General features: G+C 39.2%; 1 protein-coding gene across 1 annotated transcript in view; it reads left to right on the top strand.

Moving 5' to 3' along the window:
- The window catches only part of LONP2 (lon peptidase 2, peroxisomal), a 93,698-nt gene that overhangs the window by 27,145 nt on the left and 40,241 nt on the right, over positions 1 to 26,312 (top strand). The window contains exons 8-11 of the mRNA XM_048817049.2: positions 6,799 to 6,940; positions 21,402 to 21,552; positions 22,954 to 23,080; positions 24,560 to 24,690. Of these exons, the coding sequence (XP_048673006.1) occupies positions 6,799 to 6,940; positions 21,402 to 21,552; positions 22,954 to 23,080; positions 24,560 to 24,690 (551 nt within the window). The remainder of the gene's footprint in view (positions 1 to 6,798; positions 6,941 to 21,401; positions 21,553 to 22,953; positions 23,081 to 24,559; positions 24,691 to 26,312) is intronic.

The following is a 26,312-nucleotide window of genomic DNA, read 5'->3' as shown; positions in this document are numbered from 1 at the left end:
GGCTCTTTTAAACCTTCTCTTGGAGAAGGAGCCACAATTGGATCCAGCAGTCAGTGAAAAGAGGGAGCTGTGGATGTTTCATACACACAGATGCAGTTTTTTAGGTTTCAACAGATGAGTGTTTTCTGTGACAGTTTGGTAAAATCTGACCTTTGTAGCATCTGTCTATATTGCAAAATCTCTCGGGCATTAATGGAAGATGGAGAGAACTTGTCCCCTTACATCAATACAAAGCTCTGCAATAGTTTGCATTTAATAATTCAAGTATTTCTAGTGATGTGAACATTAAAACATTACCCGTTAACATACACAATTTAAATTAAAAGGAGTACTTGTGGCACCTTAGAGACTAACCAATTTATTTGAGCATGAGCTTTCGTGAGCCACAGCTCACTTCATCAGATGTGTACCGTGGAAACTGCAGCAGACTTTATATACACACAGAGAATATGAAACAATACCTCCTCCCACCCCACTGTCCTGCTGGTAATAGCTTATCTAAAGTGATCAACAGGTGGGCCATTTCCAGCACAAATCCAGGTTTTCTCACCCTCCACCCCCCCACACAAATTCACTCTCCTGCTGGTGCTAGCCCATCCAAAGTGACAACTCTTTACATAATCAAGTCGGGCTATTTCCTGCAAATTGGATACTATTAATTTAGGCTTAAATAGAGACTGGGAGTGGCTAAGTCATTATGCAAGGTAGCCTGTTTCCTCTTGTTTTTTCCTACCCCCCCCCCCCCCCCAGATATTCTGGTTTAACTTGGATTTAAACTTGGAGAGTGGTCAGTTTAGATGAGCTATTACCAGCAGGAGAGTGAGTTTGTGTGTGTATGGGGGTGGGGGGGGAAGTGAGAAAACCTGGATCTATGCAGGAAATAGCCCGACTTGATTATGTAAAGAGTTGTCACTTTGGATGGGCTAGCACCAGCAGGAGAGTGAATTTGTGTGGGGGGGTGGAGGGTGAGAAAACCTGGATTTGTGCTGGAAATGGCCCACCTGTTGATCACTTTAGATAAGCTATTACCAGCAGGACAGTGGGGTGGGAGGAGGTATTGTTTCATATTCTCTGTGTGTATATAAAGTCTGCTGCAGTTTCCACGGTACACATCTGATGAAGTGAGCTGTGGCTCACGAAAGCTCATGCTCAAATAAATTGGTTAGTCTCTAAGGTGCCACAAGTACTCCTTTTCTTTTTGCGAATACAGACTAACACGGCTGTTCCTCTGAAACAATTTAAATTGTGTCATGTGTTGCTATTCAAACTGGAACCACTAGAGGGTGTCAAACATTTCTTAAAGAAGCATGCATCTATGCTAATGAACGTGCTTTTCAACAGAGAATAGGTGGTAGGACTTCTATCTGCCTGCTAGGTTTCCAGATGAGTGCTCTGCTTACATAATTATCTAAAATGAAGACATTAGTAACTTCCTTTAGTTACCAGTAGTTCTTCATAGTTTTACCAGTTTTATTTTAGACTTCCCATCTCATCCATTTTAAAACATGAATACTAGTGTTGTACAATAATGGCATGTAACACAAGTTTAAGCTAAAATGTTTGGGTCATCAGCATTTTTATAAAGGCTTTGTTAAAATACTATCCTTGGAAATGCATGTTTTGAAATATTTATATCTGCACAGAAAATTGCCTAACTAGAAATATTTTTTTTAAATTGATTGAAAACTCTTTGGCTACCAGTGTATTGCATCAGAAAAAAGAGCAAGTTATCTTTGAGATATTAGCAAAAGATTCAGATAATTCTTCAGTGAACAAGGAAATACAGAACTTAAGGACCAAATATATTCTGTTATGCCAGTTAAACTCAATGTAAGTTGCGCTCACTTAGTCAGTAGCCAGATTTATCCCTCCCTTCTTAACTCTTCTGACTACTCTTGCAGTCTTGTGTAATGTTAGGATCAGGATGTGCTGGGATGCTTGTACACAACAGGATGAATTAAGACTGAAATGTTTGTAATTTTGCCTTTGAATTTTCATGGCTTTTATTGAGTCTTACTATAGTTGTTCTATGTTTCAGTGAAGGGTTTGCATCTATTACAGATTTGTTTTTCTGCATGCACAGATTGTTTCTACAAAGTTCTTTATGTAAGTAAGCCCTGGTTCCACAATAGAAGCTTCACAAGTGAATTCATGCATCTGTGTGACGCCTTCAGTGGGCCTGTGCGCCAGTAAAGGGCTGAGTCCGTAAGGATCCAGTTTAAAGAACTGGGGACTGTCAACGTTCCTTCCCCACTCTGAACTCTAGGGTACAGATGTGGGGACCTGCATGAAAACCTCCTAAGCTTACTTTTACCAGCTTAGGTTAAAACTTCCCCAAGCTACAAATTATTTTACCCTTTGCCCTTGGACTTCCACTGCCACCACCAAATGTTTATCTGGGTTTATTTTTATTAGGAAAGCGTTGTTCGGGAACGTCTTTCCCCCCAAAATCCTCCCAACCCTTGCACCCTACTTCCGGGAGAAGGTTTGGTAAAAAATCTCACCAATTTGCATAGGTGAACACAGACCCAAACCCTTGGATCTTAAGAACAATGAAAAAGCATTCAGTTTCTGAAAAGAAGGATTTTAATAGAAGTAAAAAGAATCACCTCTGTAAAATCAGGATGGTAAATACGTTACAGGGTAATTAGATTCAAAACATAGAGAATCCCTCTAGGCAAAACCTTAAGTTACAAAAAGACACACAGACAGGAATATTCATTCTATTCAGCACAGCTTAATTTCTCAGCCATTTAAAGAAATCCTAATCTAACGCATATCTAGCTAGATTACTTACTAAGTTCTAAGACTCCATTCCTGTTCTGTCCCCGGCAAAAGCATCATACAGACAGACACAGACCCTTTGTTTTTCTCCCTCCTCCCAGCTTTTGAAAGTATTTTGTCTCCTCATTGGTCATTTTGGTCAGGTGCCAGTGAGGTTTGGTCAGGTGCCTAGCTTCTTAACCCTTTACAGGTGAGAGGATTTTTCCTCTGGCCAGGAGGGATTTTAAAGGTGTTTACCCTTCCCTTTATATTTATGACAGGGACACACAATACAATTGTACGATATAACTTTTTCCTGCAAACTGTCTCAAAGATTCTTTAATTATCATAAACATAATTACAGATTTATGTAATGAATACTATCAGACAGAAATATGGAGGTAAAAGAAGAGGGGAGAAAAGAGATGAAGGGGTGGTAGGAGAGAGGGAGACTGCTTTTCTTTGAAATATACAGTACATGGGATAATGTCGGTGCAAAAAGAGACAAGGTTCTCTGAGAGCAAGCCCGAGTCATTCATTATGAATCGGGCCTTGATGCCATCTAATGGCTCCTTTCTACACCATTAAAGAGAACTTTTCATTAACGTAGCAATATGTAGGGGTACTGTTAGTGCTTGTTACCTCTCCTACTCCTAGTGAATAAAAGCTTGTAAATAGATTTGATTTAATATCATTTTTGTTTTGTTTGCAAACAAGGGCTACCAAAAATAGCAATCGATATATTTTGCCACCCATCTTCTAGGTGGGAGGAAGGTGTATACTGAATGATCTATTCAACAGGAAAAGCACTGTGTCATGGGTGGTGTTTCGATGGGCGTGCAGTTCCATGTGATGTACAAATGCGGTAATCTGGAAACGCCCAGCTTTTACAATTTAATCACTGATTACATGCTTGCAGCTGGAGTTCATGTGAATCCTTTTTTTCATTAGGCTATGAGTAGCCACTACTGTTCTGCATTCTCAAAATGAAGTCAACATTTCAGTACAAAAACAGAACTGCTTTATCAGACATCCTCCATCTGTCCTTGGCTTTTACCACTCATCTACTCCATATGTAAAAGTTTGTTGCTTACTTTTGATGCAAACTTCCTTATTAAAAAGAGAACTGAAGACGTAGTAGAAACATTTTTTTTAAATTATCAGTTTTTTTTAAAATGTTTAGCACCATATAGTACTATAGTTCAACTAGCGTAATTTCTATGTCCATTCATGAGGGAATCTGTTATAATCCCTCTAACAATAGCTATGTTTAAATAAGTTTATTGCTAATGAAATTCTGATACTAGTGTGGACAGGACCTAAACCAAGTTGAAAGTCTGTTTTAAAGTGTGTTAGCCTAACCTAACAAGAGCCATATGAGGGAGCATGTGGTTTTTCTACAGTAGAGGTCTTTAGAAGAAGCTGTTGTCAGCTGACTTTCTAGGCTTGTGGTGAGGACACTTGGTCCCTGTTTTTGTTCTTTCGAAGACTCCCGTTTTTTTATTCTATTTTCTGTATCAACCTCTAGAGTTTGGACAATGTTTATAAAGCTGCTGCTTTTCTTAAATTTTAATTTGCATGGACTGCTTTGTTACTGATGGGGGGGGAAAAACAACACCACAAAAAGGAGTCTTAATGAAGCTTCAGTTATGCTTTTGCACAGCAAAGGAAATCATACTTCTATTGTGTGGCAGAAATAAGTAGCTCAAAACATCTTAAATGTTCAAGGTTTTGTTATTAACAGTTAATTGTGCCAATCACTAATTTTTGAATATTGAAACTTGGAAGCAATTTAGATTCTTAAGTGATCGGGAATTTCAGTATAAGACATTCAGACACATGGTTATCATATTATTAAGCTGTTGTTCCTCCTGCCACGTTGTATTTAGTGTCTCTAATGCTCTCATACAGATCTGCCTTTGTATGGTATTTATTAACCTCTTGCAAAACTAGCATTACTTGTCAGTATTGTGGGTCTTGAGTCTGTCAGGTTAATTCAATAATAAAATTGGGTAGTGCCCACCTATACAATGGCACTTTGTAGCACAGGGCTATAGACAATCTAATTTTCTCCAAGGAAAGCTGTTACAGATGTAAAGGGAAAATTGATATCCATGTACCTGTTAAATTCAGGCTGTAAATTTAATCTGTCTTTCATGTTAGCGTATCAAATTATGTAAATAAATGCATGCACATTTTAAGTTAGAATTTAATCCACTGATTAAACAGCTGTGTTGAATTTAATTAACTCGATTTGCTGTGTTTAAAATTTGTTACAGTACAAGGGATGAGGGAGAGAAGAGAGGGAAAGGAAGGGTGATAGCTGTGAAAAAGTTATGATACTGTTTGGAACTGTAATTTCTTCCTACTTACCCATGCTCTTGTCCAACTCTAACGATTAAGCTCCAATTCCATGGGACTTAAGCATATGTTTAAATTCTTTGCTGAATCGAGACCTGTGCCTAACAAAGTTGCTTCTACATTTGAACCTTGAAAATCTCATGATGCCTACATTGCCCATTTCACCCTTCTTGTATCTTGAGTACCCCATTTTAGTAGGAACCAAAGCAATTCCCCATCTCCATCTATGGTAGCTTTATTTATTTCTACACACTGATTACCTGATGCAACTTTTTGAAGGGCTACAACTTAAAAATTTTCCAACAATAGTTTTTTTCTTTAGATGTAAGAATTTTTTGGCTTGTTTTTTCTGATTTCTCCTTGGAAGGATGTTGGGTTATCAAGACAGCCACTGAAACTGCACCTTGCAAGATGCTGATATTGCTGGACTTGCCATAAGTTGTTTTACAGATGCTTCCACCTTCATCTTTTCTCACCACAGCTCTTGATAGTTAGGTTTGTCTCAGTTTACCTAGTTTGCTATTTTTCCTAAGGTTAAGGAGGCTGAATGTATTCAGTAGTTGTTGAGCCCTAGAGCATAACAGCAAATTTGTCATAACTTTATAAAGTTAAATGTAAATATCACTTAAACAATTATAGAATCATGCCCTCTCCTTCAACAGACAAATTTAATATAAAATCATATCATTATTACAGGGTGTGGTGATATTTACTGTGGGATTCAATGATTTAAAGTCCGCTTTAGTAGTTTTAAAACCCTTCCCATGGTTTTTAGGATTCATCTTTCCAAAGCTCTTCCTGTTTGTTCTGGCTAGTTTAATACAGATTATATGGGCCAAGCATTTAGACCTGTCCTGCAAATCTGCTTTGTGAGGGTCATGAGATAGCTCCTATAGTGTAGCACATCATGTATCGGTTTCTTCTGAGCCATCAGTATTTTGTTTGTTTTATGGCACAAGCAGAGAGACTGTGATAAATTTAGGATATGATGATTGCTTATGTGTAAAATATATATAGTTCCCCCCACACACTGTAAAACAAACAAATTTCCTAAACAAATTTGGATAGGTACTTTTTCATTCCATGCATGCTTTGCTAAGTTAATTTTTTCTGTTTTGTTCAAATATGACAAAATCAACTATAAGGTGTTTTTAAAAAAGTTATTCAATGAAAAATCTCTCTGTTTGTGGGTTCCAATTAGGACACATGGCTACCTAACATAGGCTTCATGGAATCCAACATTCATAGAATTATGCCCAAATTTATTAATACTGTATGTCACAGTTAGGATACTAGTACCACTGCTGTTAAAAGTATAAAAATGATGCAGAGTTCAAAAATCTATGTTTCTAGTTGGCCAAAGGGTTTTAAAAAATCCCAAACCTTGCTTGCAACCATTTATTGTGATCATGCACTATGTGGATTTTAGGTGTGCTTTACTCTGCCTGGAACAAAATATTTCAGTAAGGAATTGGGGTTAGAATATCATTCTTTAATCAGTTACATTAATTAAGTTGTATATTCAACAATGGAAGCATGAGAGAGACTGGTTTTTACACAAGTATTATGATAAGGCTGCTTTTTTCCAGATTTGTTTCTTTGGGTTTTAGGTTTGTTGTTTTCATGCCTGATGTCTTCTGCTTCTGATTTTTTTTTTCTGCTTGTTTCACACAGGCGCACCTATGTTGGCAGTATGCCTGGTCGAATAATCAATGGTTTGAAGACTGTTGGGGTTAACAATCCAGTGTTTCTATTAGATGAGGTTGACAAACTGGGAAAGAGCCTGCAAGGAGATCCTGCAGCTGCTTTGCTTGAGGTAAGATATGGGATCATCTTATTCTCACTGTCACATACTGTACATTCCAAAGATTGATTAATTTCAGATTAGCAGAATTTCTCAGGAAGAAAGTGTTAGTTTGGTGAAGGCATAGTGGGGCTTGTACTGAGTAAAAGACAGGCTGAGTTGATGGTTTTGTGTACTGCTAGTCAGTGAAGTTGATGATAATTGGATCTTTTGCAGTGTCTCATACATAGTGCAAACTCTACTGGCTGCACATCTTCTAAAATACTTATAAGGACAGTGATCTTTGTTTAAACTTTTAGTCCTCTTGCAGAGTTCACAATGGCGTTTTTACGCATGCTCAACATAGTGTTTTAAACTTTAATAAAAAGTCAGACATTTTAATTGTACCAAAATAGATTCTGTTAAGGATACTCGTACACTAGATGACATAAGTCTTTAACCACACAGATCTTTTTTTTTTTATTGATTTAAGATTATTAGCAGATGTGGTGAACCCCTGCAGACCAACCAGCATATGTGTTGGTAGTTAAATCTAGATATAACTGGATTTTTTTTTTTAAGGTTTTCCCTGGGATTTAGTCTTTTTTTAAATTTTATTTTATTTTTAAGCTTTCACTGGTACAAGCTAATACTACAGCAAAGTACATGACATAGTACAGGGAGCGTCACATAAGTACTTACACTATCATTGTTACATTTTAAATCAGTATTTTTGTAGTGAACGTCTGATTAGATACAAACACTTTGCACTTTTTTGTTAATCCAATGATCTCTGTGCTTCACTAACAGTAATGGATTAAGCCTCATCAATAGGGAGTAAACAGGAAGAAATTAGTATTAGTCCATGAGCTAAATGTTTACTTAATGGCATCACAGAGACTTAGTGGGATAAGTTTCATGACTGGAAAGTTGGTATAGAGGGGTATAGCTTGTTTAGGACAAAGGCTAAAAAGGGAGGAGGTGTTGCATTATACATCTAGAATATGTACACCTGTTCTGAAGTCCAGAAGGCGGTGAGAGGCAGACCGTTTGAAAATTTCTGAGTAAAAGGGGTAAAAATAGGGGTGACATCATGGCAGGGGTCTACTACAGTCCACTAAATCAGGAAAGGGAGGTGGATGAGGCATTTCTAGAACAAACAACAGAAATATCCAAAACACAAGACCTGGGAGTAATGGGGACTTCAATTACCCAGACATCTGTTGTAAAGGTAATACAGCAAAACACAACATTTCCAGTAAGTTCTTGGAATGTATTGGGGACACCGTTTTGTTTCACAAGTGGAGGAAGTAATTAGGGAGGCAGCCATTTTAGACATGATTCTGACCAACAGGGAGGAATTGGAGCCAAGCTGAAGGTGGAAGGCAGTTTGGGTGAAAGTGATCATGAAATGATAGGTTTCAGAGTGGTAGCGGAGTTAGTCTGTATCAGCAAAAAGAGTGAGGAGTACTTGTGGCACCTTAGAGACTAACAAAATTATTTGAGCGTAAGCTTTCATGAGCTAAAACCCACTTCATCAGATGCATGCAGTGGAAAATACAGTAGGAAGATATATATATATACCGAGAACATGAAAAAATGGGGGTTGCCATACCAACTCTAACGAGGCTTATCGATTTAAGGTGGGCTATTATCAGCAGGAGCAAAAAAAAATTTGTAGTGATAATCAGGATGGCCCATTTCAAACAGTTGACAAGAAGGTGTGAGTAACAGTAGGGGGAGAATTAGCAAGGGGAAATAGTTTTACTTTGTGTAATGACTCATCCACTCCCAGTCTTTATTCAAGCCTAATTTAATGGTGTCCAGTTTGAAAATTAATTCCAGTTCTGCAGTTTCTCATTGGAGTCTGTTTTTGAAGGTTTTTTTGTTGAATAATTGCAACTTTTAGGTCTATAGTTGAGTGTCCAGGGAGTTTGAAGTGTTCTCCGACTGGTTTTTGAATGTTATAATTCTTGACGTCTGATTTGTGTCCATTTATTCTTTTGCATAGAGACTGTCCGGTTTGGACATTGTACATGGCAGAGGGGCATTGCTGGCTCATGATGGCATATATCACATTGGTAGATGTGCAGGTGAACAAGCCTCTGATAGTGTGGCTGATGTGATTAGGTCCTATGATGGTGTCCCTTGAATAGATATGTGGACAGAGTTGGCAACGGGCTTTGTTGCAAGGATCGGTTCCTGGGTTAGTGTTTTTGTTGTGTGTTTGATTCAGGTTGGGGGGCTGTCTGTAAGTGAGGACTGGCCTGTCTCCCAAGATCTGTGAGAGTGAGGGATAGTCCTTCAGGATAGGTTGTAGATCCTTGATGATGCACTGGAGAGGTTGTAGTTGGGGGCTGAAGGTGAAATGATGAATTTCTAAGGAAAGTGAGCGTTAGAATAAGAACAATAGACTTAAAAAAACAGACTTAAACAAGCGCAGAGAACTGGGGGTAAGGTCCCATGGGAAGAAACTCTAAAGGAAAAAGTACTTCAGGAGGAGGGAGCTGGCAGCTTCTCTAGGAGACAATATTAAAGAAGGAACTGCAAACCATCCTGTTGCAAAGAAAAGACCGGGAGAATAGTAAGAGGCCAATATGGCTCTATCAGGAGCTCTTTAGTGACCTGAATATCAAAAAGGAGTCCTACAAAACTGGAAACTTTGCAGGATCTGATTAAAGTCATCCTAGGGTACTTAAGGAACTAGCTGAAGCAATCTCAGAACCATTAGCAATTATTAAGGTTAAGATTTTGTCAGATATTTTTAATAAAACTCACGGACGTGTCACAGGCAATAAGCAAAAAATCACGGAAGCCTGCAACCTGACTTTTACTAAAAATAATGCGGGAGAGGGGTGTGCTGACTGCTGGGGGTACTGAAGTCTGAACTCCAGGGGGGCAGAGTGACTGACAGCCTGAGCCCTGCCTCCTGGCGTGGGGGGGTGGAGGAACTCCAGCTCCTGCCATTGGGGGCTGATGCAAAAGTCACAGAGGTTCATTAAAGTCACGGAATCCATGATCTCCATGACTAAATTTTGTTCTTAGCAGTTATGGAACTCCTGGAGGATAACTGAGGTCCCAGAGGACTGGAGAAGAGTAAGCATATTTTCTGTCTTTAAAAAGAAGAACAAAGAGGACCCAGGGAATTATAGTTCAGTCAGCCTAACTTTTGAAACCTGGAAAGATACTGGAATAAATTAAAAAACAATTATTTTTTAAACACCAAGAGATTAATAGGAATATAAGAAATAGCCAGCATGGATGTGTAAAGAACAAATCATGCCAAATCAACCTAATTTCCTTCTCTGGTTACTGGCCTCATGGGTAGGGCTATGTTTTAGTCACAGGTATTTTTAGTAAAAGTCATGGGCAGTAAACAAAAAATTACGGCCCGTGACCTGTCCATGACTTGTACTATATACCCCTGACTAAATTTTTTGTTTTTGTTTTTGGGGGGAGGGGCACTGCGAGTGCTCGGTGAGTGGCGGCAGTGCATCAATTTTCATTTCATCAACATGGCCCTGCAGCATGGTGGAGGTGGAGGCGGAGGCATGGTCAGACGGCTCTGTGTGCCAACTCTACCCTGAGCGCTGTCTCCGCAGGTCCCATTGGCTGGGAGCAAATGGGAGCTGCGGGGGCCGTGCCTTCGGGTGGAAGCAGTGCACAGAACTGCCTAGCCACGCCTCTGCATAGGAGGTGAGGGATGTTGCCGGTGGGGGCCCCAAGGTAAGCACCACCCAGAGCCCTCACCCCCTCCTGCATGCCAACCCTCCCAGCCCTGAGTCCCCTCCCACACCCAAACTCCTGCTGCGGGAGGAGGGTGTGGCTGGCCCAGGGGCTGGCTGCAGAAGTCCTTGAGGTCCTGGAAAGTCACGGAATCCATGACTTCCGTGACAAACTCAGTCTTATTCATGGAGAGGGGAAAGCAAAAGATATATCTTGATTTTTAGTAAGGCTTTTGAGACAGTCCCACATTACATTCTTATAAGCAAACTACATAAGTATGGTATAGGTGGATTTACTGTAAGGTGAGTGCACAACTAGTTGAAAGACCATACTCCGAGTAGTTATTAGTGCTTTGCTATCAAACTGGGAGGGCATATCTGGTGGTTTCCCACAGGGATCAATCCTGGGTCTGGTACTATTGAATATTTTCATTACTGATTTGGATAATGGAGTGGAGAGTGCATTTGTAAAATTTGTGGATGAGACCAAGCTAGTAGGAACTTTCAGCACTTTGGAGGACAGGATTAGAATTCAAAATGACCTTGACAACGTGGAGATTTGGTCTGAAATCAGCAAGGTGAAATTCAGAAAAGACAAGTGCAAAGTACTTCAGTTGGGAAGGAAAAAATCAAATGCCCAACTACAAAATGGGAAATAACTGGCTAGGTGGCAGTACTGCCGAAAAGGATTCGGGGTAATAGAGGATCACAAATTGAATGTCAGTCAACAATGTGATGCAGTTGTGAAAAAAGGCTAATATCATTCTGGGGTGTATTTAACAGGAGTCTTGTGTTTAAGACATGGGAGGCAATTGTCCCGCTCTACGGGGCGGTAGTGAGGCCTCGATTGGAGTACACAACCTTATCCTAGTATACTAATCAACATCCTTTCTCATCAAGATTGTACTTACTATGGCTTTGTGTGCACTATTATTAAGTGCGCAGTCATTGTTCCATTTGCCTACAGAGTCGCTGCAATCATTTTTTTTAACTCATTGCTTAGCACTAGGGGATACTTTAAGCATGAAAGATACTATTTAAACCAAGTGTTATTCTATGGCAGTTGTCCCTTTAGTGCATGGCTTTCTACAAATTAAATTTGATTTTGTTTTTCCCCATTATACATGATAAAGGATACAATTTAATCATGGAGGTCGTGGATTCCATTACTTCAACAAACCTCTGTGACTTTTTCAGCTTCAGCCCCCACGGCTGCAGAAGGGGCTGGGGCTGTCAGTTCCCCCGCCCCCCGCATAATTTTAGTAAAAGTCAGATTGCGGGCTTCTGTGAATTTTTGTTTATTGCCTGCAACCTGGCCATGACATTTTTATTAAAAATAACCATGGTGAAATCTTAACCTTATACATGATAAAAATGACTCCTTTTTTGAGACTGTCAACCAGTCCCTTGAGATTCAGAATGAGTGCAAGCCAGTGTTTTAGTCCTCTTTTGTGGTGTTACGTTTAGTTCAAATTAATTTGCAATCTGTGTGCCTAAAATAATTTCATATTCTCTTATTAAATAATTTTGAAAGAAGTCCAAACAACGCATGATCATTTAATTAAATAGTTCTTTAGCTATCAAGTACCCATTCCTGAAATGCATAGAAAGCCTCCAAGTATGATGAAACTACTGGCCTTACATGGCAATGAGCTTTAAAAAGTAAGAGGAGGAAATCTGTTTAAAACCTACAAATGGAAGCTACTTAGCACACTGGTAATAATCAAAACGAGCGTCTGCCTTTTCGAATACTTCTGCAATCATATCTTCAGACTTTAGGCCCAGCCCAGCTTAGTCCGGTCAATGTAAGGATGAGAGATGTCCTAGGAAAATCTAAGTATTGCAATAAGGGGTGGAAGTGGAAAATGTGCCATTTAGTAAATCCTCTTTAGTCAATACTGAAGCAGTGGCTCAGCATCTGTAATCTGGAAGTACCATCTTCTGGATGAAATATAAAAAGTATGATGATTTTCTCAAGAGTATGGGTGCTATCTCCAAAGTTGTACCTGAATTCTAATTTGGTTAATTTTATTCTACCTGTAACTTCCCCTTGCAGTCTCAGTTAGAGTATTCTTCATTTCCTATCTTAGATTACTGGGTAGTGTTTTTATACACTATTAAGCATTTTGCACATTTTACCTCTGTAATGTTGGGCAGTCCAGTCGGGCTTGAAGGAATTTGTACTTTGAGCTTACTGAGCCAGATCTTCTCATGGTGTAAATTGCCTTAGTGCCATTGGTTTGAATGATGCTGCAATACTTTACACTAGCCGAGGATCTATCCCACAGTTTGTAAAGTTTTTGGGTCTCCTATATTGAAAGATCCGAAAATATCATGAGTAAATTTGTTTTAGTTCAGTGTTTAATCAACCTTTTAGACACTGAATATAATATCAAATCTAACTGATTGTTCCACCTTGACATCCAGGTAAAATGAATAGTTTAATGAGTCTCTATTTCTTGATACAAACCCCATTACAAGGTCTTAGCTATCTTTTCTTCAGCTCATTTCCCAGCTGTCTTGCTTCTCGTCACTTCTTTTGCTGCCTTCTAAGGTGATTTGAACCATAACAGCATCTTTCTTTAAATGACATCAGTATTGTTACTAAGGTTACCAAAACCTGCTTGCCTCATTATTCCAAAACCTAGTTGGTACCGCTGCCTAAACATCTTGAAGCTGGTCCTCCACTTCCCCTATTGGAGAGCTCGGACCTCAACATACGAAAAAATTTTAATCTGCTTTGGTGGTTGTACTTGTTGGCATTTCCATTTGCATTGAACAAATGTGGCTATTTTGTAGGAAAATAATGACCGCAAGTCATTAGCTGAGTGGCACATCTGTTATTCAAACCACACCTTTATGCTGACTAGCTTCCATTATTAATCTTAAATGGCATGGGAAAAAGGTCTTAATGTGTTTAGGTGTATTTTAATGGTGATAATCCTGAATGGTACCAGTACAGTTGCTAAACTCAAGAATAAATGTGTCCCACCCCACAAGTTTGGAGGCAAAGTTGGATATATTTTTGTCCTGGTGCTTCTGTGGAGTTATTGCTTAAGCGAAACAGAATGTCTTCTTACTTCCAGTTACTGTTCGTCAACAAGGGAACATTTATTCTAAATTTAGATGACCTCTGTTGAAAGCTGGGGAAAATAGAAATGGATCCAAGTGCTTGTTAGTATGCGTTTGTAGGGAAGTGAAATAAGACCAAGCATTATAGGCAGGCAATTAAACATCCATGGGACTTACCTCTGGATTTCATGGTAATAAAATATTTTGTACAGAGAAAGCTTTGTATGCATGTGAATGCTCTGTGGAAATTACCAAGATATTTTTGCTCCTCAAGTGTTGTTTTTCATAAAATGATATATTCAACCTAAATTTTTGAAAAATTCTAACCTTCCTATGTTAGATAAAGGCAAATTGTTGAAGTGCACCTTTGTTTACTTTGGAAAGTGGTTGGAATAGTGTCCAAATAAGAGTATTTTCCACCTTAGAAATATCTAGGATGGCAAAGAAAAGAGTTACGAGTCTAGGGAGAGATGTTTGCTCTTATGAAAAACTAAAATTCTATCAGATCATTCAGAATTTCATACATGTAACAGATTCTTTTTTCTGTTACAATTTCATTTAAATGTATCCAATCATATTGTCTGGACATATTTAAAAATATGTTATTACCATTTCACATATATCTTAATAAATAACATATTAGCCAGCAACATAGCCCTAAAAAATGGGTTCCATAGGAGATGTGGTTAGACAAGGGATGTGAAGAAAAAGGGAAGAAGGATTGATGTGTACAATTGAATGAATTTTAAAATCCAGTAAATAAAACTTGCGGAGTGTTCCCAGAGCTTTTAACTTGCTGCATATGCCAGTAAGAATATTGTGCTTTCAAAATCCAATGGGTTTAACATTTTCAGAAATGTATGATGTATGCTTCAAAGATGTGGCCAGTTTGTGTGCACAGTTCTAAATTGTATGCAAATGCTGCTTGCACGCATAAATGAGCGTGTTGAAAGTTAGGGGATGGATTTGAGGCCCTTTTGAAAAGTTTATAGTTAAACTTTAATAAAAACTGCCAGAAAAGATCAGCTCTATTTTATCTCAGTTAGTGAAACAAAATGATTTTGTCTGTGTGCTGTCAGTGGAAGTGTTGACAGAACAGTTTTACTAAAAAGGAACAAGACTAGGCTTTCAGCAAAAGATTAATTCTGTTTGTGGTATCTCTTGATACTTGTTTTCTTTGGAGAAAATCTGCCGAAGCTTTGTTCACATTATTTTGTATGATTATATATGTCTCCAGGCTTTAAAATATGAATGTGATAATAGGTATTCATATGTAACCAGGATGATTGAATTAATGCTCAGTGCAGTTGGCTAGCTATGATTCTTGAAGGCCTCTGTCTCAATGAGTAAAGGAGAGGATAAATGATGACAACAGGTCTCTGCTGAGGAGAGCACTTAAGTAGGAAGCGTCTGAATGATCTAATGATATAGTGGTGAACAATATCTATTGAGAGGAAATGTTCGGTGAGTCACAGCCTTGCCTTTAGGACTCAAGTATATTTTTCAAGTATACTTTTAATAATCAGACATCACCTTTTAAAAGGAATATATTAATTGCATTTTATTACATCGTCATTGTAAATTTTCAGATACTTATCCAGACCCTGTGTAGGATTTGAAATCTGGAGTTCCTTACTAATCAAACGACATCAACTGAAATAGCTCCATTTTACATCTGCTCTTAGCTGTTTTGCTTTTACAGTGAGATAAAAATGCACCTTGACTGATTCTTTGTGATCGAAAGCTTTCGATCACAAAAAAATTTTTTTTTCAAAAAGTGCAAAGGATTTATTATAATGAAAGTTAATTCTGCATGTTTGTTTTTATTCAGTCAGTTTCCTGACAAGTGTACAGATTGTAATATTTAAAAAAATTACAAACACTGTTCATAGCTATAATTCAAATGGCTAGGACAAGGGATTTATTCATGCCATAATGCGAAGGATAAATTATCTTGACAGCAGTATGCAATTGCTCAGGAATTGCATAGGTTCCATTATGTGTAACGTGAGAACTTTTCATGTCAACATACCATTGGTAATTTATCATGTGGCAAGAAAAAGCACAGTAATTTAAGAGAGAAGGATGGAATGAAGGTGGTAGACAGGTGTGGGGTAGGAAGCAGATGTGGATTATTGCCATATGTATGGACTTTTAATTTCAGAGACGATTCAAAAACGGAGGACAGCATATTCATAGTGCTGTGATCCTTGTAAATACTGTATTTGTTTAATAAATTACTCAAATGAGAGCTAAAATACTTGCAAGAATTTCAACTAACATTCTTAAGTACAAATACTAGCAACAGGAAGCCAACACTTCATTATTTAAACCTTTAGTTTTTCTTTCACAACAGCAGTAAATTATTGTGGTTTTCCTTGTCAGAGTTACTCACTACATGGCAATGACTTATCTGTACTGTATCTAATTTAAATACCGTGAGCCACATTTTCACAGGAATATGTGTGCCTATTTTAAAGCGTACAGATTGGGTAGTTGAACATCTAGTTACCTGAATTGGGTAAATGAACATCACGCTACCTGAATTTGGTGTGCAAATGCCTACTCATACGTAAAAGTTGTGGGGGTTCACATGTATTTTTGCAGTCACAATATTCAGAAGAGGCTGATTTCAAGTCATCTGAATATATAAGCTCAGTATACATGATGTAGTCAAATCAATGAGCTTGCTGGCTTAGTTGTTTTTCGATCAAACCAAAATCATACATAGGATAGTAAATGAGCCTTTGGTAAGACCAAACACATGCAACTTTAGGGGTACTAAACACATTTGTAACAGAACCACATACGCTACGTAAACCTTTAGTACACATGGTATTGGTTAAATGGAGCCATTTTCCAGACTTTTCATGTTCATTTTGTAAACACTGGCCTTGCTCTTTCATTCTTTAAATTTTAGGAGTATTTTTGCCTGACTAAACAGCCACTGACTTAAAAATCAAACTTCTGTCTTCAAAACTATTTACCTACTATTGTGATGAGTAACCTCCAAAGTAACTGTAACTGAAAGAGATCAGAGAAAATAGTTTATTTGTGTATTTGAAACAGTTTCATGGTTTTTCCTATAGGAGGGATGCCTACTGTTTGTGTGGATCTTTCTCACAGCAACAAGGGAAAGAAAAGCACTTTGAATAATAAAAATGTGATTATACAACAGTGTTCCCCAAACTTTTTCTATCATGTCTCCCCCTTACCTGGTCCATGCCCCCCGGAAGCCAAGGTGGGGAGGTGAGTAGGGTGGGGGGAGGGGGTGGGGAGTGAGTGGGGGAGCCATGCTCCAGGGCTGGGGGAGGTGAGTGGGGCAGGATGGGGGAGGGCAAGCTGTGCTCTGTGGAGTGGGGGTGAGTGGGGCAGGACAGGGGAGGGGGAGCCCCGCTTCAGGAATGGGGGAGGGGGAGCTGTGCTCGGGGCAGGATGGGAGAACCGGCAGTACCTCTCTTGCTGGAGCCATCCCTGAGTGCTTCTCCAGACGCTGTTGCTCTTCCTGCCCCCAAGCAGCAGAGGCCAGTTACTGTGAGTAACCGGACTTTTAGTGTCCGGTCAGCAGTGTTGACTGGACATTGCCAGGCCTCTTTCTGACCTGAATTTCAGATTGAAAACTGGGCATCTGCAATGCTAAGCTGGCACCAGGGGCTGAGGCTGGGAGGGGAGCTGCAGTTGGGGCTGGGGCCAGGGCTGGAGCAGAACTGGGAGCAGAGCGTGGCTGTCCTGGGTATGCCATGCGCCGCGCGCACCCCTTCTCCCCTCCCCGGGTTATTTTTTAAATTCCTTTGATTTCCAGTTGAGAATGCCCTTTTAATTGTAATTAGGCCGAAATAAGGAGTGCAGCTCGTGCTTATTGTATCTTAATACTGTGCATGTTGAGAACATTGAATGTACAATAAAATATTTTCTGTAGGTACTGGTAGTCTAGAATTTCTGGACATACCAATATTAGCATGTAGAAATGAGAGCCTTAAACCAGCAAGAAGTTAATTGTCTTTTGCTCTCAAATAGTTCTCCAATTGCCCACTTGAACATAAGTGACATTCTGTTATTGCTTACTGCGCTGATGCTAATTTTGATTAGCTGAGAATTGGTGTGGAACTTCCATTTTAATTTAGCAGTGTTGTAGTAGTAGTGTTGGTCCCAGGATATGAGACACAAGGTGGGTGAGGTGATATCTTTTATTGGATCAGCTTCTGTTAACCTGGGTTGTGGCTGTTCTGTGACCCCTCTGATGGAGGATCACACAATGCAGAGAGGAAGTTAATGATGTTTTGAGCAGCATTAACTAATATCCATTTTCTTTTGAATCTGGGCTACCTTGCAATAGAAACATTGCTGGTAGGGCTTCTTTAACCTGCCTCTACTCCATGCTATCCCTGAGCCTTTTTTTCAAGTAACCCATGAGCTACACAGAGTTCGTGAAGAGTGCTTTGGTGACAAGTATTTGGAGAAGTAAAGTATAGTAGAGTACTTTTCTTCATTATTTGCCCCTACCATTCATGTAGATCCCTTGCACTGCTTCCACAGGACTTAAGTGGTTTTTGCTTCCTTCCATGCTACCAACAGAGGGGACATACAAGGTTTAGTCATTAGAATTCATGGTCATCCATCAGTATTTTCCATTTTACAAAAAAGGCCAATCCTATGGGACTCTAGTAATGGGGATATGCAAGACAAGTTAGTGAATTTCTGTTAAATTAACTTCCATTGTCTATAAAATGTAATATGTTTGAAATTTCTGTGTGGAAGAATATGTAATACAAAAGCTTTATAAAGACTCTCTGAAGCAGGCATAAAATTTCTACTCTGGAGTGTTAAATTAGAAATTTTGAGGGCCTTGATATGTAAATAGGTAGCTAGCTATTACCAGCCATTTCCATGTATGCTATAAAATCTGAATTGGGGAAACGTATTTATGGGTGCGGGGAGCCTCTCCCTTATGGAACGCCACAGGAGGGGAGAGGGCATGATCTGTGCTCTGCCACAGCCCCTGGTTAGTTTGCAAGGATCATCACAGTCTCCAAATGGCTTGAAAACAGTACAGGAAGTCTGTGCAGAGAGTAATTCTGAAATATTTTTTAAAAGAAATTCCCTGGGGAAAAACCATTATTAACCTAAAGTTAAGGTTGAAAGAATCTGTCCCTTACATCATCCAAACAACTTTGTAAGAAAAGTAAGAATTCTACTTTACAGCCCTCCAAATTTATTCAAAAAGTACAAATGTATTGTTGAGTTTATCCAAACACCCTTAACTTTACATCAGAGCACCACCTTGAGCATGATCACAAACTGAGACAATCTTACCTGGTCATCACAAGTTCATGTCGTCAGTGACTGTAAAATATAGAAAGCCAAATTATTTTCTAGTGCAAATGGGCAAAATTCCACTGATGTCAGCTTTGTTTCCCATTTATACCATCAGAGAATTTGGTCCCAATGCCTTATTCGTAAATCATCCAGCGCTGGTGCCAGACAGTGATCTTTTTTTATGGTCCATCTGATTTTAAAAATTCCTGAACAGACAAGTAGCATATTGAAAGCAGTTTTACTTAGTTATTAAAAAAAATTCCACACAACTCTTTCTCAGCGAGCATATTTATTCTTAAGGTAAAAGCATTACAGAGAAAACACCTCCACTAGGGCTTTGGTTGGTGTCAGTCCTTCCAGTCTTTCCCTGTGGATTGGGGCCCTGCCCTTTGACAGAAGGTCCTGTCTGTTTGCTAGATCAGAGCAAAGGCTCTTGGTAATTTAAACCCAGGTTATTTATCCAAAAGTGCTTTTGTTGTCTGCTGGTCTCTAGGGTATCCAGTTTGAACCACTATATGCAAGTCTCTCCAAATGGTGGTGCCCCTTCAGAGGTTTTACAGCCTGAATGAATTTGCCTAATTATACCTCCCCCCGCAAACTCCCCCGCTCCCCCCCCCCCCCCGGCGGCCCATGGAATTACATACAATCCCTGGTCCACAGTGATACATTCACTTAATACAGTAAGATATAACTTAATTCAATAAGGCTTATCCAGGATATTGCAAGAAATTGCCATATCTGTCACAGGGAAGATTTATGAAACCAGTTACAAAACCAATGATTTGTGCTTTTTTCGGTAGCCCAGGGGCAAAAAAATGCAGAAAACTGGGAGGCTAATGGCAGTATGGTTACTGTATCAGGGGGGTTGCAAAATTTATGATGTCCTGGCCATAACCTGAGCACATCTTGAAACTGGTTTAAAGAGGGGGGAAAAAGTCTAAACTAAAAATTGATTGATCAGAAAATAAATTGACAAAAGTGTTATAAAAGGAAGAAGAGAAGATGGAAGGCTGACCACGTAACGAGTTGAGTTAATATTCTTTGGATGATTTTAACTTTGCATTTGTACACTTTTGAATGTGTGGAATTTTCATTTATTTAAATGTGATGTGGGAGATTAAATTTGAATTTCCAAGTTTTTTAATATTGGCATATTAGGAAAAAAACTAGAGCAGTCTCAAGCTTTTTGCCATAAGCAAATGGTATGTTCTTTAAAGCTTAATTCTAGGTTAAGACTTTTGAAATAGAGAGGATCCCACTTAACTTTCATACTATAAACTGACTGACTATTTTTGAATTAATTTTAAGTGCAAATGACAATTCCTGATACAGTGAACTTTAACTTGATAGTGAATTTCTGTAGGAAAAAAGGACTTAACTGCTGGAGTGTTCCTCTATATTTAGGCTGAGTGATAGATGTGGAGAAATCAAGACGTCTTCATTTCTTTAAAAACAATGAAAAAAGAGTCTGTTTTGTTACATTTCTTGAGGGGAGGCTTCTCTACAAGCAGAGATTTTAAGAGGAGTCTTTGTTCTGCCGGTATAAATATTTCAGACATTATAAATACTCTGAATAACAGTATGTGGAAGTCTTCACTTCTTCAGAGTATAACTTGAAAGGTAATCCCTTGGCTGTGGTATTAGGTGGATTACAGTGATTTGCATAATATGTGCAGTCTCATGAGAGGAATACTAACCTGAAGACTGAAGGCAGTTCTTAATTTCTGGTGTCAGTGGCCTCACCAGAGCCTTGTTCACTGGAATGCTTGATGCTGTTGCTGGCATTGTGTAATATGAAGCCTGCAGGCAGAATCAGCATGAACTTTAAGAAAATGGTTGAGGATTATATAACCGTTTAAAAAAGGCAGGGTTGACCATACAGGAATATGAAGAGTAATGCATATAAAAGCTCTAATATAAGAGATTTTAAATAAGTTAATTTTGAAATGTTTCTAGCAACTCCAGTGGAACTGAGCTGAAGTAAATTGGATGAGTTTAGAAGGCTTTGGCAATCATAATACACAGTCTGTACTGTACAGAGTTCACCTTTCAGTAGTTTGTGGTGTTTGTCTGCTGTCAATACTCTAAATTAAACACACGTTTTATTAAGGGATTTCTGTTGCAGTTTTTTCCCATGCAGTATAGAATCTCGTAGTAAATAACTAAAACAGATGAGCAGGATGTCAGAGATCAGGAATTACATTTAGGGCCTGGTACTGCATGCCTTACTCAGGCAAATCTGACACACATACAATGGGAAAGCATGCTTTCAGTATGAATAGCACATAGGAGATAGATAGATAAATAAAAGCATATATGTGGTGGTGTTTTGTTTTTTGAAATGAAGCAACCGCATTATTTTTGTGTTCACTCTTTTTAAGGTCTTGGATCCAGAACAAAATCATAGCTTCACCGATCACTACTTAAATGTAGCCTTTGACCTGTCCCAAGTCCTTTTTATAGCCACAGCCAACACTACTGCTACCATCCCACCAGCTCTGTTGGACAGAATGGAGGTCATTCAGGTTCCAGGTAACACTTAAGTGCTTTGACTAAAATGATTGCTTTTTCCCTTCAAAAAAATGTACTCTTGTAAGACTAGCACCACAGAAAATTAGAATCCGTTGCCAAGACTTTCTACAGCAACTAATTAATTTGATTGCCTCCATTTTTGGGTGTCCATCTTGAGACTCTGTCAGAGGTCCTGATTTTCAGTGTGGGGGATGTTCAAGGTTTCACTTTTGAAAATCTAGGCCTAAGTAGGTGACATAGTTTGTGACAGATGCAGTACTGTGCAGTCTGTGAAGAACTTTAATGAATGGATTGATGTGTATCTGTCCTATCCTGCTGTCAGCTAATAGTTTCTTCACAAGAGAGAGTTTTTGCTTTGCAGCAGGAAGATTGGAGTTCTATCCATGTTGAATGGCCACTGCAGGGATCATAGTGACATCCATTAAATTCTAGCTGGCCACAGATCTGTGGATGTGTACAGCTAGATACTTCATTGAAATGTGCACTGATCTACACAGAAAAAGCTCCTCCTGAGTGCCCGCTAATTCTTGTGGGGAAAGGAATCTCTTGGTGGTTTTATTTTTGTTACGTTTTACATTCTGATACTTTTTACGTGGCAATACAGAGCCAATTTTCAAGAGAGTCTCAGTTTACTCTCTAAGACCTCAATCCAGCAAATTCATATGTGCATAACTTTACTCATATAAATCCCAGTAGAATTGTTTGGGTGAGTAAACTCTCACACGTGCATGTTTGCAGGATTGGGATCTGATTTTGCATCTGAAATCTTGTAGGTTTGAATGAAGATAATTCTGGTATCCAGCTGCCAAACTTGAATGTGTAAGAGCTACTTGTAACCAAAAATCAGATATCTGATTCAATTATGTTTGTTGTATATAACATAACATATTCCATAAACATACTGTGTAAACATAGTTACACCTGTAATTGACTGTGCCTGTGAAATTAGAGGCTTTTTTCAAAATTATGCCCTGGATGATCATAGTAAATAAATAAATGATTGTTCTCGTATTATCAGCAGAGTAACTATAGAGTATATGGACAGATGTGAAGTTTCCCCATAATATACTTCAGAAGCATTTTCTGCTTTCATTGATTGTTCATTCCATCTGGCATGGCAGAAACCAAACCTTTGGAGTCTCTCAATCCAAGGCCTGATCTAAGCAAAAATCAGCAATTTTTACAGAGTATGCTTTGGAAATTTAAAACAACTGTCTAGCTGGACAAACAATTCACCTTGACTCCTGGGATTATTTGAGTTTGAGAGTGATTTTGAATATAATTCAGTAAACTAGCTCCTTACTTTGTTAAATTTTCTCAGTTTTTCATTTAATTTAGTAAGAAGTTTGACGTCCTGGTACAGTATAGGTAAGAAGATGAATGAAATGCTTTCTTTTGAAGGATATACACAAGAAGAGAAGATAGAAATTGCACATAGACACTTAATCCCTAAACAGCTAGAACAGCATGGGTTGACTCCTCAGCAGATTCAGATTCCACAAGTAACTACTCTGGACATCATCACCAGGTAAATGTGCTGTTCGCTACTTTTAGGCTCTAGATTACTTTTCTTGTGGTACATTAATAGAAATTTTTTAATGTGACACCATAAAGCATTTCCACAAGATTCGTGAGGAAGGGATTCCTTTGTAAACTGAATAGTTAATGGTATAGAATATTCCAGTTGTTTTGCTGTCATAGTGTCACAATATGCACAATTGTTTATAAACTTGCTTCTAGCAGGTCACCTGCTGCTTTTTGTTTTAGCGGAAGATTTGTTTATGCCTAGGTTGGAAAATCCTTGTCAGTGTCACTAGTGTAAAGAACCACTGTCTTAATCTACTACCTGTTGCATGTTTGTAGAAACGTGGTTTACAAAAAAAAATAAAAGTTTAAATATGAGAAAGTCATGTACATAATTTTCCACTACTTTTTAATACCTCTGATGCAAAATGCTCCAGATATATATTAAGGTTATAAAATTAATACAGAATAGAACATATATCCATAAGGGGATTAAGTTAGGGGGTTGCTGTGGGCTACATAACTTTGAATTTCTTGACTTGTTTTGGATATTAAAATTGCACCTGCACTAGGACCAGCAACACAGATGGGATAGGATGGTACAAGGAACCTACCTCCCACCTCAGCTTTGCGCACGCCACTCAAGGATGAGGGATGATCACAGTCCCTATGTTTAGAGGTGCGCAAAAACTACACACGTACTTCTGTAGATGAAAATTTTGCACAAGGGTGGAGCGATACAGAAGATCACTCCACATTGGCCTGCATAAATGGTAGAGAAGGTAGCAGGCTACACTATCCACTTTACACTGCAGAAAGAGGAGAAAGGCCATGACAGGGACTGGAGAGGATGATCTGGGGTGTGTGAGAAGACCTGATCTCCTCTCTCCTTCCTCTGAGTGGCAGATCAAAAGAATGCCAGGTAGGAAGTGCAAAGGAAGTCTTGCAGAGGGCAGCAGCCTGGAGCACTGTAGACCATGGTCAATAACATACATAGTGAGCTCCCTTGCACCTCCCCCCCCCCCATCTCCACCACTTTCTTTGAAAGGTAAGTTTGATCTTCTGCCCGAAGTTCCTGTTCGAGGGACGTCACAAGTGCTCTTCCCATTTCTTCCCCAGCAGCGTATTCCTTACTTGGGAGAAAATGTTTTCTCCCTGCCTTCCCTGAAACTGCTCCTGGTCTCTTGCATCAAGAGTTGGTCACAGGTCTGCTGTGTTTTCCTCTGCTGTCTTCCCCAGTACTTGTGCAGATTTTCTGAGTAGGTGTCAGACACAGGTGCTCCTTTCTCCCTTTCCCTGCTCAGATTAGGGATGTTCCAGCATCATCTTTTAAACTAGAAACAAAGAAAAAGCTACCATTGAAAATGTATCTATAGAGCAATAGGATTGGGGGGGGGGAGTTGATGTGTTTAAGTGAAACAATCATTGATGATGCTCTGCTTTATAGACTTTAATCTAGAGTAAAATATTTTCCTTGTGGTAGATACACTAGAGAGGCAGGAGTCCGCTCTTTGGATCGGAAATTTGGAGCTATTTGCAGAGCAGTGGCTGTGAAAGTGGCAGAAGGACACCACAAGGAGACAAAGCCAGATCGCTCTGAAGTGACTGAAGAAGGTTTGTGTTCCTTTTCCATACTTCATCAGAAAGTAGATTCATGGTGGTATGTTTGAGAAGTGCCTCCAGTACTAGGGGCCTGATTCACCACTGTCTTACTCTATAGAGTTTTTTGTCTCTGTAACTGCATTGTTTTAAAATGCTTTTCAATGGAATAACACCTTTGAAAACTGGAGTGACTCGTGGTGAATCAGGTCCTGGAACATGTGTTGTAGGGCACAATCCCACTCTGCTAGGAAGATTAATTGGGTAACGAAATAGGCCTTTTTCATCTCCAATATCTGTGATTAAATTTGTATATGGTTTTCAGTCACTCAAATCAGGTTGTTAATGTAAACAAACTTTCACGCATCCCTTTTTGCTCTTCATGGAACGTAAACTTTTCAACCAAAGATTGAACTATGGCCTGGTTCTAATTTTTGTGAAGTTTTTTATTTATTGTTCCATCTCTATAGCCAGAACACTCTGTTAGTTCATAAAAAGAAAAGGAGTACTTGTGGCACCTTAGAGACTAACCAATTTATTTGAGCATGAGCTTTCGTGAGCTACAGCTCACTTCATCAGATGTTTACCGTGGAAACTGCAGCAGACTTTATATACACACAGAGAATATGAAACAATACCTCCTCCCACCCCACTGTCCTGCTGGTAATAGCTTATCTAAAGTGATCAGCAGGTGGGCCATTTCCAGCACAAATCCAGGTTTTCTCACCCTCCACCCCCCCACACAAATTCACTCTCCTGCTGGTGCTAGCCCATCCAAAGTGACAACTCTTTACATAGTCAAGTCGGGTTATTTCCTGCATAGATCCAGGTTTTCTCACATCCCCCCCACCCCCATACACACACAAACTCACTCTCCTGCTGGTAATAGCTCATCTAAACTGACCACTCTCCAAGTTTAAATCCAAGTTAAACCAGAACATATGGGGGGGGGGGGGAGTTAGGAAAAAACAAGAGGAAACAGGCTACCTTGCATAATGACTTAGCCACTCCCAGTCTCTATTTAAGCCTAAATTAATAGTATCCAATTTGCAAATTCATTTGCAAATTGGATACTATTAATTTAGGCTTAAATAGAGACTGGGAGTGGCTAAGTCATTATGCAAGGTAGCCTGTTTCCTCTTGTTTTTTCCTAACTCCCCCCCCCCCCATATGTTCTGGTTTAACTTGGATTTAAACTTGGAGAGTGGTCAGTTTAGATGAGCTATTACCAGCAGGAGAGTGAGTTTGTGTGTGTATGGGGGTGGGGGGGATGTGAGAGAACCTGGATCTATGCAGGAAATAACCCGACTTGACTATGTAAAGAGTTGTCACTTTGGATGGGCTAGCACCAGCAGGAGAGTGAATTTGTGTGGGGGGGTGGAGGGTGAGAAAACCTGGATTTGTGCTGGAAATGGCCCACCTGCTGATCACTTTAGATAAGCTATTACCAGCAAGACAGTGGGGTGGGAGGAGGTATTGTTTCATATTCTCTGTGTGTATATAAAGTCTGCTGCAGTTTCCACGGTAAACATCTGATGAAGTGAGCTGTAGCTCACGAAAGCTCATGCTCAAATAAATTGGTTAGTCTCTAAGGTGCCACAAGTACTCCTTTTCTTTTTGCGAATACAGACTAACAC

The sequence above is a fragment of the Caretta caretta genome, chromosome 12 (assembly GCF_965140235.1).
Source record: "Caretta caretta isolate rCarCar2 chromosome 12, rCarCar1.hap1, whole genome shotgun sequence".
Lineage (NCBI taxonomy): Eukaryota > Metazoa > Chordata > Testudines > Cheloniidae > Caretta > Caretta caretta.
Note: the sequence above shows the minus strand (reverse complement) of the source record. Positions and strands in the feature narration are given on the sequence as shown.